Raw genomic sequence first — 14,546 nt, 5'->3', positions numbered from 1 at the left:
TTTTCTCAAAAGGGTTTGGGCAAGTCATGGGAGAGAACCTTGACCTGCCCTCTTAAGTCTTGTGGTTTGTCTGAGGCTACAAAATCAGCCATGGTTTATGTCAGCCCCATGGAAAACACTGAGAGGAAATACACTGCCTTCTGTTCTCTCTCTCTCTCTCTCTCTCTCTCTCTCTTTTTTAAAGACTTTATTTATTTGACAGACAGAGATCACAAGTTGGCAGTGAGGCAGGCAGAGGGGGGTGGGGGGAAGCAGACTCCCTGCTGAGTAGAGAGCCCGATGTGGGGCTCGATCCCAAGACCCTGGAATCATGACCTGAGCCAAAGGCAGAGGCTTTAACCCACTGAGCCACCCAGGTGCCCTGCCTTCTGCTCTCTTACAGTGCTTTTGCACCCTTGGTCCCAGTGGGTGGCTGAGGCTGGGATTTAGGAGGTAGGAGCTGGTGAGCGGGAGCCAGCCCATCCCATGTCATGGGATCTGACTGTTACATTTACCAGGAACTCTGTGAGTAGATTGTTAAACATGGTTATTAAAAATTATATAAAATTTTCATTTAAATAGACTTATATTACAAGCAAAGGTAATAAATGCTGAAAACTTAGGACTTTCTAACTATTTTACTATCTCTTACTATACTCTGTGCTCTTTTGTTTTTAAGTCTAGTTATTCATTTTTTTGTAATCTCCACACCCAAGTCGGGCTTGAACTCAGGGTCCCAAGATCACAAGTTGCGTGCTCCACTGACTGAGTCAGCAAGACACCACCATACTCTGCTCTCTTGAAGTTATTTCCATCTATGGTATCTGAGTGGTGAAAATACTCTGTAATGTTGGGCTACTGCACAACTATTTCCAATGTCCTGTTCAGGGACAGCATGTTGGTAGTTAGAAATCCACCATGATGTAAGTAGTCACCCACAGCAATTGGCAAATGCTCGCCCCTCCCCCTGAACATTTTCCAGCACACCACTTCATGACCCCCTCCCCCACCCCGCCCTTCCTCCTCATCAGCAGTCAGTTTCCCAGGCACTAAGCTGGTTACTTGACTTCATTCCCAGCTCAGCCAACAACACAGTGATCTTTGCAATAGTTGCTGCCTTTCTGTGTGCAGCTTCTCAAGACGCCCTCCTGAAGGAAGAGGGGGTTGTCCTCCTTCAGAAATTTCTGGGTTTGTTGGTAAGACTGAATAAGCTCTTTCATTCTTCCCCTGATTCCTGTATCAATAGCCCAAATCCCCTGATTCTCTGTGCCCCTGTGATATCAAGGAAGGGAATCCAATACCACCATCATTCCCTTTACTTGGAAATCATTCCCCTTACTTGGAAACAGCTCCCTCCCATGACAGAGACTCAGTAACACCCCTGCAGCGTGGTGTTGGCTCTCCTGCTATCACTTCTTCAGAATATGAGGGAAGAGAAAGCCAGACGACCTTGTTCCATGTCTCAAAACCAGTGTATGTTGATTCATCATAACATTCACTGGAAAACAGAAGGAACTTACGTTATGAATACAGCATGGCAGTCTGGTGACAGGACGATCTCTGTAGCATGACTTTATGTCATTAAAAGCCCTAGACCCCATGTTTTATCTTTAGGAAAACCTTCTCTCAAGCCCCATGACTCCATCTCACCCTCTTTATAACTGATTCAGCTATGTCTCTGTGTCCCACTCCACATTGCTCTCTCCATCCCGGGGAAGCAGAACCCAGTCAATTCTCAAATTCTAGTACTTGTAAGGTTTTGTTTCATGATAGGCCACTTATCTAAGTGACCTTGTTGAGGATTGTAAGGAGAAGATTCCTAGTTTATATTCTGCCTTCATCCATCACTGTGTCCAAGAGAATGGGACTCTATTGTGATTAAAATTCCAGGACATCAGTGAGATTATGTATGTGTTGTAAGGACCCATGTAGTACTAAGGCTCCTCTTCTACCTCCAGTCTCCATGTGGTGAGGGACCCATGAGGATGCTAAGAGGGAGGGAAACGATGGATATCAGTCTCGTTTTCTTCTTCCACTGGGGATCCTCATCCAGATATGGAACTGGAAAGCCCTAAGCTAGGTACTTTCTTCTTCATGCTTGAGAGCTGGTCTCTGGTCTCCTTTGGCTGCTGAGATCAAGATTGGGGTTAGGAGCCAGAGAGCGCCCTTTGGGCCAGCACCTGCACTGGCTAACATGATAGCCAGTAGTCACATGTGCCAATTTAAACTTAAATTTTGGGACACCTGGGGGATTCAGTTGGCTAAGCATCTACATCTGGCTCTGGTCATGATCTCAGTGCCCGGGGATTGAGTCCCCCATCCGCCTCCTTGCTCAGTGCGGAGCCTGCTTCTCCCTCTGCCTGCCACATCCCCTGTCCGTGTGTGCGTTTCTCTCACAAATAAATAAAATATTTTTTAAAAACTAACTTAAGTTTTAATTAAATTTGAAAATCAGATTGTCACTCGTTCAAGTGCCCAAACACCACAAATGACCAAATACTGTTTGTGGTACCACAAGTACCCAAACACCACAAATAGTTATGAAATATGTCTCTCATGGCAAGAGTTCTATTGATGGCCTTGACCTTAATCATCTGCTCCAGCCAGCTGACTAGAGACTGGCACTGCAGTATCTGGCATTGGTTCAATCAAATAAAGGGGATCTTTGAGAAGGGGTGGATGGATGAAGTGACTGAGGAATTCTTGTGTTCAGCAGCAGCATTTTCCAGCCTCTCAAATATCATCTTGAGACAGAGTCTGTATCTGAGTGAATAGTACTGGATCATGTACATTTCCTGATTTTGACAATGACTATTGTGATAAAAGATATTATCATTTGGGAAGCTGAGTGTACTTTTTGTTCCTATTATACTGTTCTTACTGTTTTTTACTGTTTTTGCTATTTCCCATGAGTCTTAAACTATCTCAAAAAAAAAGTTAAAATGATGAAAAGGAAGAAATACACTGATTTTTACGCAAATAATCTAAATGTCTTTGCTTTTCATGAATCTCTATGAGACAGAGGGACAAGGTCCGAAGTTTTTCACTTTTCCCCACTGAATATGGTGTCCCTTACCTATACCCTGAATGAAAATATTGGGCCCGAGAACGGTGCCTGAACGTCCTCACATTTCCTGACATGTCCTTGGGCACTGGGGACGGCTCCTCTGTGCTTCCAAAACAGCAGCACCTGCACAGCCTGGGAAGACACAAGGGAGTTTTAATTTGGTTGTGTGCAAGGAACTTGGTGATGGGACGGTCTCTTTGCTGTGGTGGAAAGGAAGTAGCTCAAATTGGATGTTCCATCTTCAGAGAGGCATTCTCTGATGTTCGCCCCAGGATCCACTTACATCACACTGTTAACCCTTCCTCTGTCCTGGCACAGCAGACAGTGATGGCATCTCGGGGGGCATGCCTCACCGGACTCTCAGCCCTTTAAGTCCATCACATCTATATATAATACCTGTGAAGACTGGCTACAGACCCGTACATAACTTGTATAACGATACCACATACTAGTAATGTAGGCGGTGTGAGAAGTCCCTGACTCTCATGCCATCCTTCACTGGTCCTAAACAGGAGGGAACTTTTACAAAATTGCACAACACTGGATGAATTATACTTCCCCCAAAGCAACAGCTCTATATTTAGTGTGAGTTGGTCGTGACTACAGAGACCAAAGAGACAAGAATCCACAGGCTGGGGGGCCTGGGTGGCTCAGTGGGTTAAAGCCTCTGCCTTTGACTCAGGTCATGATCTCAGGGTCCAGGAATAGAGCCCCTGCTCTATCTAGAGCCTGCTTCCCCCTCTCTCTCTGCCTGCCTCTCTGCCTATTTGTGATCTCTCTCTGCCAAATAAATAAATAAAATCTTAAAAAAAAAAAAAAGTCCACAGGCTGGCAAAGCCATTTCTTAGAACTTACACTCGGGACAAAATTGTGGCTTTACTCTCTGGATTAAGTATCCGTTTTCCAACTTTTAAATAAGGATAAAACCCAAATCCTCGTGATGAGTAATCATAGAAGGGTAATATTACTTAGTATCCAAGCTAGAAAACATTGTGTTCCCAGAGAAAGTAACTCACTCCAGTGATCCTCCTTATTCCCTGGCCTGTGGGAATAGTAGCTGAATCTTTGGTCCGATTCATTTACTGCAAGTTCTAAGACAACGCAAAAATGTGCATGAATTGGTCACAGATGAGACATGAGCCTCTGAAAGCATGTTGATGGGGAGGAGCAGAAGGACTCATGGATGGAGCTTAGTGGGCTTGCCTGGTGCCATGGGGTGGTCAAAAGCATGGCCATGGTGTCAGAGAAAGAGCTGGAGGAATATCCATAAACTTGCTTGTGCTCAGGTATGAAGTTGTGTGGTCAGAGTCAAGGTCATATTACCCCACGATGGAGAGAAGAAGTCTACGTAATACATCTGGGTGCCCAGGCAGGTTTTTCCCTTCTGGTTTGATGAGATGCATGAATAAGTAAAAAACAAGTAAGTGAAAATGTAAGCAGAGGGATGCCTGGGTGGCTCAGTAGGTTAAGCATCTACCTTTGGCACAGATCATGATCCCACGGTCCTGGAATTGAGCCCCACATCAGGCTCCCTGCTTGATGGGGAGTCTGCGTCTCCGTCTCCCTCTACCCGTCTGCCTGTCTTGTACTCTCTCTCTCTGTCATAAATAAAATCTTATTAAAAAATACAAGCAGAGCCTTTTCTTAAAAAAAAAAAAAAAAAGGCCACAGTACTCCGTATTTCATGGAACAACAATGAGATACAGAGGAATAAAAGCCATCAAGAGCCCTCAAAGGATAGATACATACCTTCTCCATATCAGACAGCATCTCCAGGATCTGTCAGAGGACATCTGGATCTCTTCCTTAAATGTATCTTTTCCTGTTGATCAGCTGGTGCGTCTCTCTCTGCTATGTCTCTATTAATCCTAAGAAAATAAAAGACTATTGTATTCAGATAAGTTGGAAGAACTTGCAGATAAATATTAGCTGTTCTATCTCCACACCATAGCCCAAATTGCCTATTGTCCATTTAATAGAAATAGATCAGTTGATTTGTTTCCATAATGCTAGGCGCTTACAAGAGAGACCCACAGAAGATTATGAACTTTAAAAAGTTATTTTATTTTATTTTCTATGTAACCTTCTATGTGCACATACAAGAGATACAGAAATAACTCCCAGATCAGAGACGTGGTATCACCGAGAGGGCGGCAGAAGAGACCCAGCCTCCGTCCCCCTGGTGAAAATCAACAAATACCCAGCTATCCACAAACAAAAGCATCTCTGGAAGACATCTGGAATCCATAGGAGAGTTTTGCAACAACATAGTGGGACCAAAAAACTGGAGAAAAAAAAAAAACACAAAAAAGAAGAACAGTTTCATTTTGCACACACCACCTTGCAACTTCTAAGTTATGGAGATGACCTTGTGCCTTAAACCTCATGAACCAACCTCTGCTAGCTTCAGACTTGTCCTCTGCAGCCCCATTCTCAGTCAGAGAATGGAGGAGAGGCAGGGCCTTGCTCTGGATGAGGCTTTGGCTCAAGGGAATGTTGGGGCTGCTTTGATCTTCCATCCAGACCATTAAACTTTCTCCACATCAGCAATAAGGGTGTTTCCCTTCCTTATTGTGCATGTGTTCCCCAGAATAGCACTTTTCATTTGCTTCAAAAACTTTTCCTGGCATTCACAACTTCGCCAACTGGCGCCAAGAGGCCCATCTTTTGGCCTGTCTCCACTCTCAACATTCTTTTCTCAATAAGTATCATCATTTCCAGCTTTTGATTTAAAGTGAGAGACGTGTGACTCTAACTTCCTTTTTTTTTTTTTTTAACACTTTATAGGTTATTCAGATATCCTTAATTTTGAACCTAACATCCCTTTCCTGTCCCCAGATCCCATCCAGGAGACCACATTACACGTGGTCATCCTGTTTTCTTGGGCTCCTCTTAACTGTGACAGTATTGTTTTTTCATTGTTTCAACATTCATTGATATGCACCACACCCAGTGCTCCAAGCAATACGTGCCCCCCTTCATACCCACCACCAGGCTCACCCACCCTCCCACCCTCCTCCCCTCTAAAACCCTCAGTTGGGGGGCGCCTGGGTGGCTCAGTGGGTTAAAGCCTCTGCCTTCAGCTCAGGTCATGATCTCAGGGTCCTGGGATCGAGTCCCGCATCGGGCTCCTTGCTCGGCAGGGAGCCTGCTTCCTCCCCTCTCTCTCTGCCTGCCTCTCTGCCGATTTGTGATCTCTATCTGTCAAATAAAATAAATAAAATCTTTAAAAATTAATTAATTAATTAATTTAAAAATAAAAATAAAAATAAAACCCTCAGTTGGTTTCTCAGACTCCCTTTCACTTGAACACTGAGAGGCCGTTGTCGGGATATTAATGAGCCCAATTTCAATATTGTTGTGTCTCGGGGGCTAGGGAGGCCCAAGGGGAGGGAGAGAATGGGGAGAGGCAGGACAGTGGAGCAGTCAGAACACACACAACATGCGTTAAGTCCATGGTCTTCTAAGGGCAAGGTTCATTACAATAGTAATGTAGGATTGCAGGGATGTTGTCTCCCGGAGTTGAAGAATGAATCTTGCAGATATAAAAGGGTGAACGGAGTGAAAGTTTTTTAAGTGAAGGTGAGACCAGAAAGGACAGGAAAAGCTCTCTAGAGTGAGGGGGTCCCAAATGAGTTTCCACTGAGGGTTGTCAAGACTGGTCTTTTATTGAAAACTCGACAAGGCAGCTCATGACCTTGAGATACTTGTGTTCATTTGGTTTGATCAAGGACTATTGACAACACCTTTAATGACTTCCTTTTTTTTTTGAGGTTGAGTCATTTTTCGTGATCACACTGTAGCAACCAAAGAATGTTACTTCCCCTAACACCCCAGGGGGCCAGGTGTTCTGGTCTATTCTGTTCTCTCTTGTTCACTCTGTCTTAGCACCTCTGCCTGCCAAGAATAGTTTCAGAGCCCAGCCAGGGATCCCCTACCTTCCCTGTCTATACCTTAACCCTTTCCTTTTCACTCATTCCTTTGGAATAGAATAGAATAGAATCCTTAACTGCCGTTAGGGGATAGGATGATGAGGGCTCTGGCTGCTTCCTGCCAAAATGGGGCAGTGTGCTGTATGCAGTTGGAATCTATCCAGGGTTTGGTCTAGGGGCCCACAGAATGGCTCTGGGGTGCGGGGAGTCATAACAGACAGCAGATGATCCACATATCACACATGCAAAAGAATAAGCATAAAAGAAATGTCAAGCTCAAGAGATCACATCTCCTATGTAGGAGCCTCAGTTACCAATTCCATTGAACAGAACAGTGATACCTTGATGTTATTTAACTGATCACAAATGTCCCCTATTAAGAGTTATGTCCCCTGCAAGAGTTAAGCGCCATGCTGAAGCAACACATGCAAAGAAACGCCTCACATCCTAAATGGTGGAGTAATAGGAGATAATCAACAGTGGTCTGGCTTTCGAGAAGTCCCTCTCTGACCTCACGTAACTTTCAGTTAAGTGCATTTAGCACCTGGGAAGAATCATTTCGAGTCCTTCTGGGTAAACATGCCGTTTTGTTTATTTTATGTGGTAGTCCTACCAGAAGTCCTGGAGACCCACCAAAGAGGCAGCCAAAGCTATCGTGTCCATTACTCCGAAGTTTACATCAAGTTGCCTAGCTTAGGCACACACTACTTTTATTAAGATTTTATTTATTTAGGGACGCCTGGGTGGCTCAGTTGGTTGGACGACTGCCTTCGGCTCAGGTCATGGTCCCGGAGTCCCGGGATCGAGTCCCACATCGGGCTCCCAGCTCCACGGGGAGTCTGCTTCTCCCTCTGACCTTCTCCTTGCTCATGCTCTCTCTCACTGTCTCTCTCTCAAATAAATAAATAAAATCTTTAAAAAAAAAAAAAAGATTTTATTTATTTATTTGACAGAGATCACAAGTAGGCAGAGCAGCAGGCAGAGAGGGGGAAGAAGGCTCCCCACTGAGCAGAGAGCCCGATGTGGGGCTTGATCCCAGGACCTGAGATCATGACCCGAGCTGAAGGCAGAGGCTCAACCCACGGAGCCACCCAGGTTCCCCACACGCAACTTTTAAAGACAATCAGAACTAGAATGAACATCCGCAAAGGTGGATTATCGAAATATAACTTCTCTCTATAATAACCCTCATTTGTAGAGATCGCCTAATCAAGAATAATTTGTTTGCGAAACAAGTCCAATTATAACAAAGGTTTTTTTTTTAAAGATTTTATTTTATTTATTTGACAGAGAGAGAGAGAAACAGAGAGAGAAGGAACACAAGCACATGGAGTGGGAGAGGGAAAAGCAGGCTTCTCACCGAGGAGCCCAGTGCAGGGCTCAATCCCAGGACCCTGGGATCATGACCTGGGCTGAAGGCAAACACTTAATGACTGAGCCACCCAAGAGCCCAGGAGACCAGAATCTTATTGAACTTTCGCAAATGACTATAATTAACATGGAAGATAGAATATTGAGAGACCTTTTGAATTTCAGAGGGTTCTGATGGAAAAGTAAACTCTTTCAATTTGTTTACAAACGTATATTTTATTACATTTCTGGAGTCATAGTTTTCTTAAGAGAAAGTATTTTTAATCTACAAGACCAAACATTAGAGAACCGGCAATGTTTTAAACAAGAGTCACAAAACTATAATCCTTTTCTTAGTTCATTTAGTCCCATGTTACTAATTCTTGTTCAGGTTACTTTTTTTTTTTTTAAAGATTTTATTTTATTTGACAGAGAGAGAGATCACAAGTAGGCAGAGAGGCAGGCAGAGAGAGGAGGAAGCAGGCTCCCTGCTGAGCAGAGAGCCCGATGTGGGACTCGATCCCAGGACCCTGAGATCATGACCTGAGCCGAGGGCAGCGGCCCAATCCACTGAGCCACCCAGGCGCCCCCAGGTTACTTTTTTTAAAGATTTTGTTTATGTATTTGGGATAGAGAGAGCAATGATGGGGGAGGGGGAGAGAGGGAGGAAGAGGCAGGCTCCCAGCTGAGCAAGGAGCCCATGACGGACTCCATCCTATAAGCCTGGGATCATGACCTGAGCCAGAGGCAGACGATTAACCAACTGAGCCACCCAGGCACCCTGGACATAAAACATTTTAGTAATTACAGTGTTAAGTGATGACATAATTACCAAAACCTATTACAACTTTAGGAATTGTATATCATCTCCAGAATAGCTAGATTTATCCAGACAACATAACCCGAGGCTTATTACTTGTTTGCTGGTGTTTTCCAGGTAACTTCGGATACCAAATAAACAAACCTAATTGGTCAAAAAGACTTTGTTTATGATTTAAACCTTGGGGAAGTTTGTTAAAAAAAAAAAAAAAAAAAACTCAGCTATAAAGCACATACCTGAGTAGAATTACAGATCATTATAAGCCCAAAACTTAATTACATATTTGACCAAAATGACCTAAGTTTCCAAAGGCAAATATGTAGGGTCATATAGCTGTGAGCAAAGTTAGCTCCTTTAGTACTGAGAAGTTTTAAGTAATCAAAGACCGGAAAAGACAAAATAGAGAAACTGGTTTTCCTGGGCAGATAAAGAAAAAAACAAATTCATTTCCATTTTCAAGAGTAGACCAACAATTTACGAAAACTTAGTCTTCTGAACTGAGAGAAAGCAGAATTTCAATCTTCTACTAGTGTACCTTTAAAATCCATTCATTTTAGGATGCCTGGTGGCTCAGTCGGTTAAGGGACCACCTTTGGCTCAGGTCGTGATGCTGAGGTCCTGGGATTGAGTCCCTCATGGGATCGCTGCTCAGTGGGTAGTCTGTCTTTTCCTCTGCCTCCTGCTCCCCCTGCTCATGCTCTCTGTCTCTGTCAAACAAATAAACCTTAGAAAATAAACAAACAAACAAACGAAAAACTGCAACAGATATCATGAGCTCATCTGACTTTCAGTAAATCTTGGTAGAATAAAAGTTTCACATATAATGCCGATAAGTTTCAAGACATGTTTAATTAAACCAGCACACTTAAATTAGTTTAAACACCAAATTATGTTCATCCTGAGTTCTCTTTTAGAAGCTGATCAGTTTGTTTCCCTTTGTCGATTTTTACCTGAGACACTGGTGGGGAAATCTGAAGTGAACGGTGTCCCGAAGGCCGGCGGCACACAGGATGGTGCAGAAACAGGAAGAGGAGGGGGGAGGAGGCAGAAGGCACAGAGTGCTGCCAGAAGGCAGAAAAAGAAAGTTCCCAGTCCTAAAACCTGTCAGCCCAGACAGATGAGCAGACGCAGAATGGTGTACATTTGTTTTTCCTCCAAAGTGGAATCAGGAGTCTCTGTCAGGCAAGAGAAGACAGGGAATTTCCCTGAAAGAAAGGGAGTTTGGGCAGCTGTTGGGGAATAATCCCGAAAGTCCCCATCCTGGGGGAGAAAAATTAGAGACACTTGGTTCCAATTACAGCCATTAACCCGGAAACGAGGGAGAAGTTCCCACATCTATTAGGAGGAACAGAGAGAGAGAGAGTCAGCACCCCACCCTGTGTTTCCTCCAGCAACCTAGGTTTATTCTGAGGAGGTCTACTTAGTTAATTACCATCCAGTATGTCAGGAGGGAGTTTATTAGCTGGAGACGTTGGGGCAAACACATTCTGCAAGAGGCCCTTGCGTCCGGGTCCTCTGGTAGAGCTAGGACCCTTTGCCTGTGTTCTCCCGAGGAGACCTAACTGATTGATCGCACTGGGACCATGCAGTGCTACAGTTCTGCTTCTCCCTCACCCACTGCCCCCCCCCCACTCATGCTCTCTCTCACTCACTCTGTCTCTCAAATGAATAAAATCTTTGAAAAGAAAAGTCATAAATTACCCTTGCCCCCGCTAGAACAATAATGAAAAGAGAGAAGCTCTGGAATGAAGACTCATAGTCATATGAACTCCTCTGCTTGAGCTCAACCTGGGTATACATAGATCGGGCCCTATTTAGGATCCTGAGAACTTTGAAAACTGAGGAGCTGGGAGACTTCTGTCCAATCCATAGACACATACATATGGTAGATCTTAAGAGAACTGCAAAGTCTTTGAAAACTGTAAGATTAAAAAAAAAAAAAAATCCAGGGGCACTTGGCTGGCTCAGTCAGTGGAACATTTGAACCTTCCTTAAAAATGAAATATTTAGAAAAAAATCCACATTCTTCATTGCACATAAACAAGACCCAGTGTCTTGTAACCTCACATTCAAATGTCCAGAGCATAAACCAAATTTATTCAAAATATGAGGATGAGCCAAAAAAGTCTCTGCTTATACAGAAACTAAGAATCAATAGACATCAGATAATGAGATGACACAGATGTTGGCATTACCTAACAAAGACGTTACAGGAAATGCTCTAAAACTGTTCTAACAAGCAACTGCTAACACACTTGCATAATATAAAGATATGTGCAAAATAGAATATATGACATAGAAAACGTGAAAATAGAATGTAAGTGAAGAAATGGAAAATAGAACAACCAAAGTCTAGAACTGAAAAATACAAAAACCAAAAATTAAAATTCAGAGAATGGACTCACTAGAAGAACACAGATAACAAAGAAAGTGAACTTGAAAAATATATCAGTAAGAGTTGGGGCTTCTGGATGTCTCAGTCAGTTGGGCATCTGACTCCTGATTCAGTTTAAGACATGACGTCAGGGTTGTGGGATCAAGCCCCACGTCAGGCTCTGCACTCAGCACAGAGTCTGCTTGAGATTCTCTCTCTCCCTCACCTCTACACCTCCTGCACTTGTGCTTGTTCTCTCTAAATAAATAAATAAATAAATAAATAATTGAATAAATGAAATCTTTAAAAAATTTTAAAATATAAATAAATAAGTGTTATGCAATCAGAACAACAGGGAGAGGAAGTGATAGGAAAACAATTAAATCTGACAGAACTATGGGACAACAAAAATCTAACATTCATACCCTCAGAGTCCCAGAGGAGAAGAGAAAGAAATGCAGGATTGAAAAAAAGGTAATTAGAGGCACCTGGGAACTCAGTATGTCTGTCTGTCTATCTATCTAAAGAAATAATATTTGTAAACTTTCAAGTTTTGTGAAAGAACATAAGGCTACAAATTTAAGAAATCAAATGAATTCCAAATAGGGCAAACCCAAAGTAATCCATACCCAGATCTATCATAATCCAATTGTTGAAAACTGAAAACAGAGACAAATGATACCTTATGTCCAGGAAACAACTTGAATGACGAGCTATTTCTCATTAGGAACAATGGAAACCAGATATAAATGGCTGAAAAAAAGAACTGCCACTATAGCCAGCAAAAATGAACTTCAGGAGTGAAAACAATACAAAGACATCTTCAGATGAACAAAAATTAAGTAAACCCATAGTCAGGAGATCTGCTTTAAAAGAATTGTTGGGGTGTCTGTTTTGTTCAGTCAGTAGAGTGTGCAAGTCTTGACTTCAGGGCCATGAGTTTGAGACCCAAGTTAGGTGTAGAAATCACTAAAAAACGTAAACAAGCTTAAGGGGTGCCTGGGTGGCTCAGTGGGTTAAGCCTCTGCCTTCAGTTCAGGTCATGAACCCCGCATGGGTTCTCTGCTCTGCAGGGAGCCTGCTTCCCCCTCTCTCTCTGCCTGCCTCTCTCTTTACTTGTGATCTCTCTCTCTCTCTGTCAAATAAATAAATAAAATCTTGAAAAAGAAAAAGATAAATAAGTTAAAAAAAAATCACCAGAGGAAGTTCAATGACATTTGGAATATCAGGATTACAGAACAAAATTACTCAACAAAAATGGTAAATATCTGGGCACATATCATAGATTATACTCTTCATGTGTTCTTAAAACATACGCATCAATTGCAAGCAAAACAGGGGTACCTGTGTGGCTTAGTCTGTGAAGTGTCCAACTCTTGATTTCAGGTCAGGTCTTGATCTCAGAATCCTGAGACGGAGCCCTGCCTCAGGCTCCATGCTCAGCACAGAGTCTGTCTGAATTCTCTCTCTCCCTCCCTCTGCCTTTCCCCCTACTCATGCTCTGTTCATCTCTCTCTAAATAAATAAATAAAATCATTAAAAAAAGAAAGTAAAAAAACATACATAACATTTTTATGATTGGAATCTTATTATACACAGAGGTAATATTGAAAACAACTGGGTCATAAAAGTTACCATGGCCAAAATGGTGCTAAGGTTTCTAGATTCAACTTTAATTCGCACACTATGGATATGAGGACCAACGCATTCAGGAGGTATCTCTTCATTTTTAACACAATCACTAAGAAATGCAAAACCACGTACCATAAAAAACACAATAGATAAATTAAGGTAGAATACTAAACACTCTTCAAGTAAGCCCTAAAAAAGCCTAGAAAGGAAAGATAGCCATGCAGCACAAAGGGAATAGACAGAAAACAAATACCAAAGGGGCTGCCCTCGGCTAAATCCTAACCACACAAGAATTATGTTAAATGCAAATGGCCGAACACATCACTTTAAGAGCAGACGTTGTCAAAATGGGTTTAAAAAAAAAAAACCCAAAAGCCAACTGACCCAACTCTAGGCTGTCTTCCACAAACTCACTTCAAATACAAGGAAATAACTGGGCTCAAAGTCAGAGGATAGCATTACTTATGACACTCAAACACTGGTCCAAAGGCAGCTGGGACGCATACAAAATGGCAGGGTCCAATGGCAGAACCCCAGTGGCAGGCTTTGCCTATTTCTGTGACATACCTGCCAGGAGGGCCTCCCTCACAACCACTGGATGCTCCTCCTTTTCCCCCACGCTGCTTCTGTGGACACCATTCATCCATACTCCGCCTCTGCAATCCACCGAGCTGTTCCATGAAGTTGTGTGACCCAGAATGTGCCCGTTCCTGGTACCATCCTATATACCAGAGACCAAAGTTTTTCTGCCAATATTGGCATTTGCTTCCACTCCTGAGCTCTATTTCCTCAAGGGACTTTTCATCACCCTAATAGAAATAGCAACGGATAAAATGTTAAAGTCACAGTGCATTAAAAAACAAATCAAAATTTGTGAATGTCATGAATGCCCTCAACAGGGAGTGTTTCGTAAGCCTTCCTGGCTTCTGTTCTGAGCAGGTAACAGCTCAGATATAATGTTCACTGGAATTGCTTCTCACGTGACTCAGGAGACTTGGTCTCCCTGGGCCCTGTCAATCATAACCACATCTGGTCTTGCCTTCCTCTGCCCAGATTTCCAAGAAATGTGTCAATGAATGAAATGGGATTTTTTAAAAACTTGACTTTAAAAATACTTAGTATGAAATAAAAGGCTCAATCTCACGAAACAAACTGACAGTTGCTGGGGGTGGGGGTAGGGATAGGCTGGGTTATGGACACTGGGAAGGGAATGTGCTATGGTGAGTGCTGTGAAATGTGTAAGCCTGACGATTCACAGACCTGTACCCCTGGGGCAAATAATACATTAAATGTTAATTTAAAATAGTTTTAAAAATATTTAGTGTGAATATTCCTACTCTCCTGAGATATTGTTGAGGGGAAGATATGAGGATACAGAAATAGGTATCTGTC

General features: G+C 42.8%; 1 protein-coding gene across 5 annotated transcripts in view; it reads right to left on the bottom strand.

Annotated features, from left to right (window-relative positions):
* Positions 1–14,546, bottom strand: part of LOC309852960 (caspase recruitment domain-containing protein 8-like) — a 71,888-nt gene that overhangs the window by 14,745 nt on the left and 42,597 nt on the right. Inside the window, exons 1-5 of one of the 5 annotated variants that reach the window (XM_082710526.1) lie at positions 10,099–10,171; positions 9,684–9,855; positions 4,796–4,914; positions 3,056–3,178; positions 1,319–1,477 (exon numbers count right to left, since the gene is read on the bottom strand). The exons of 2 other annotated variants lie outside the window; for them this stretch is intronic. In XM_082710526.1, the coding sequence (XP_082566652.1) occupies positions 1,319–1,477; positions 3,056–3,178; positions 4,796–4,839 (326 nt within the window). In that variant the 5' untranslated portion in view covers positions 4,840–4,914; positions 9,684–9,855; positions 10,099–10,171. Of the gene's footprint in view, positions 1–1,318; positions 1,478–3,055; positions 3,179–4,795; positions 4,915–9,683; positions 9,856–10,098; positions 10,183–14,546 lie in introns of those variants that run through there. 2 more of the 5 variants (XM_082710525.1, XM_082710527.1) reach the window with 2 other exon arrangements.

Source organism: Mustela nivalis, assembly GCF_964662115.1.
Source record: "Mustela nivalis genome assembly, chromosome: 18".
NCBI classification, from domain to species: domain Eukaryota; kingdom Metazoa; phylum Chordata; class Mammalia; order Carnivora; family Mustelidae; genus Mustela; species Mustela nivalis.
This window is presented reverse-complemented; position numbering and strand designations above follow the sequence as displayed.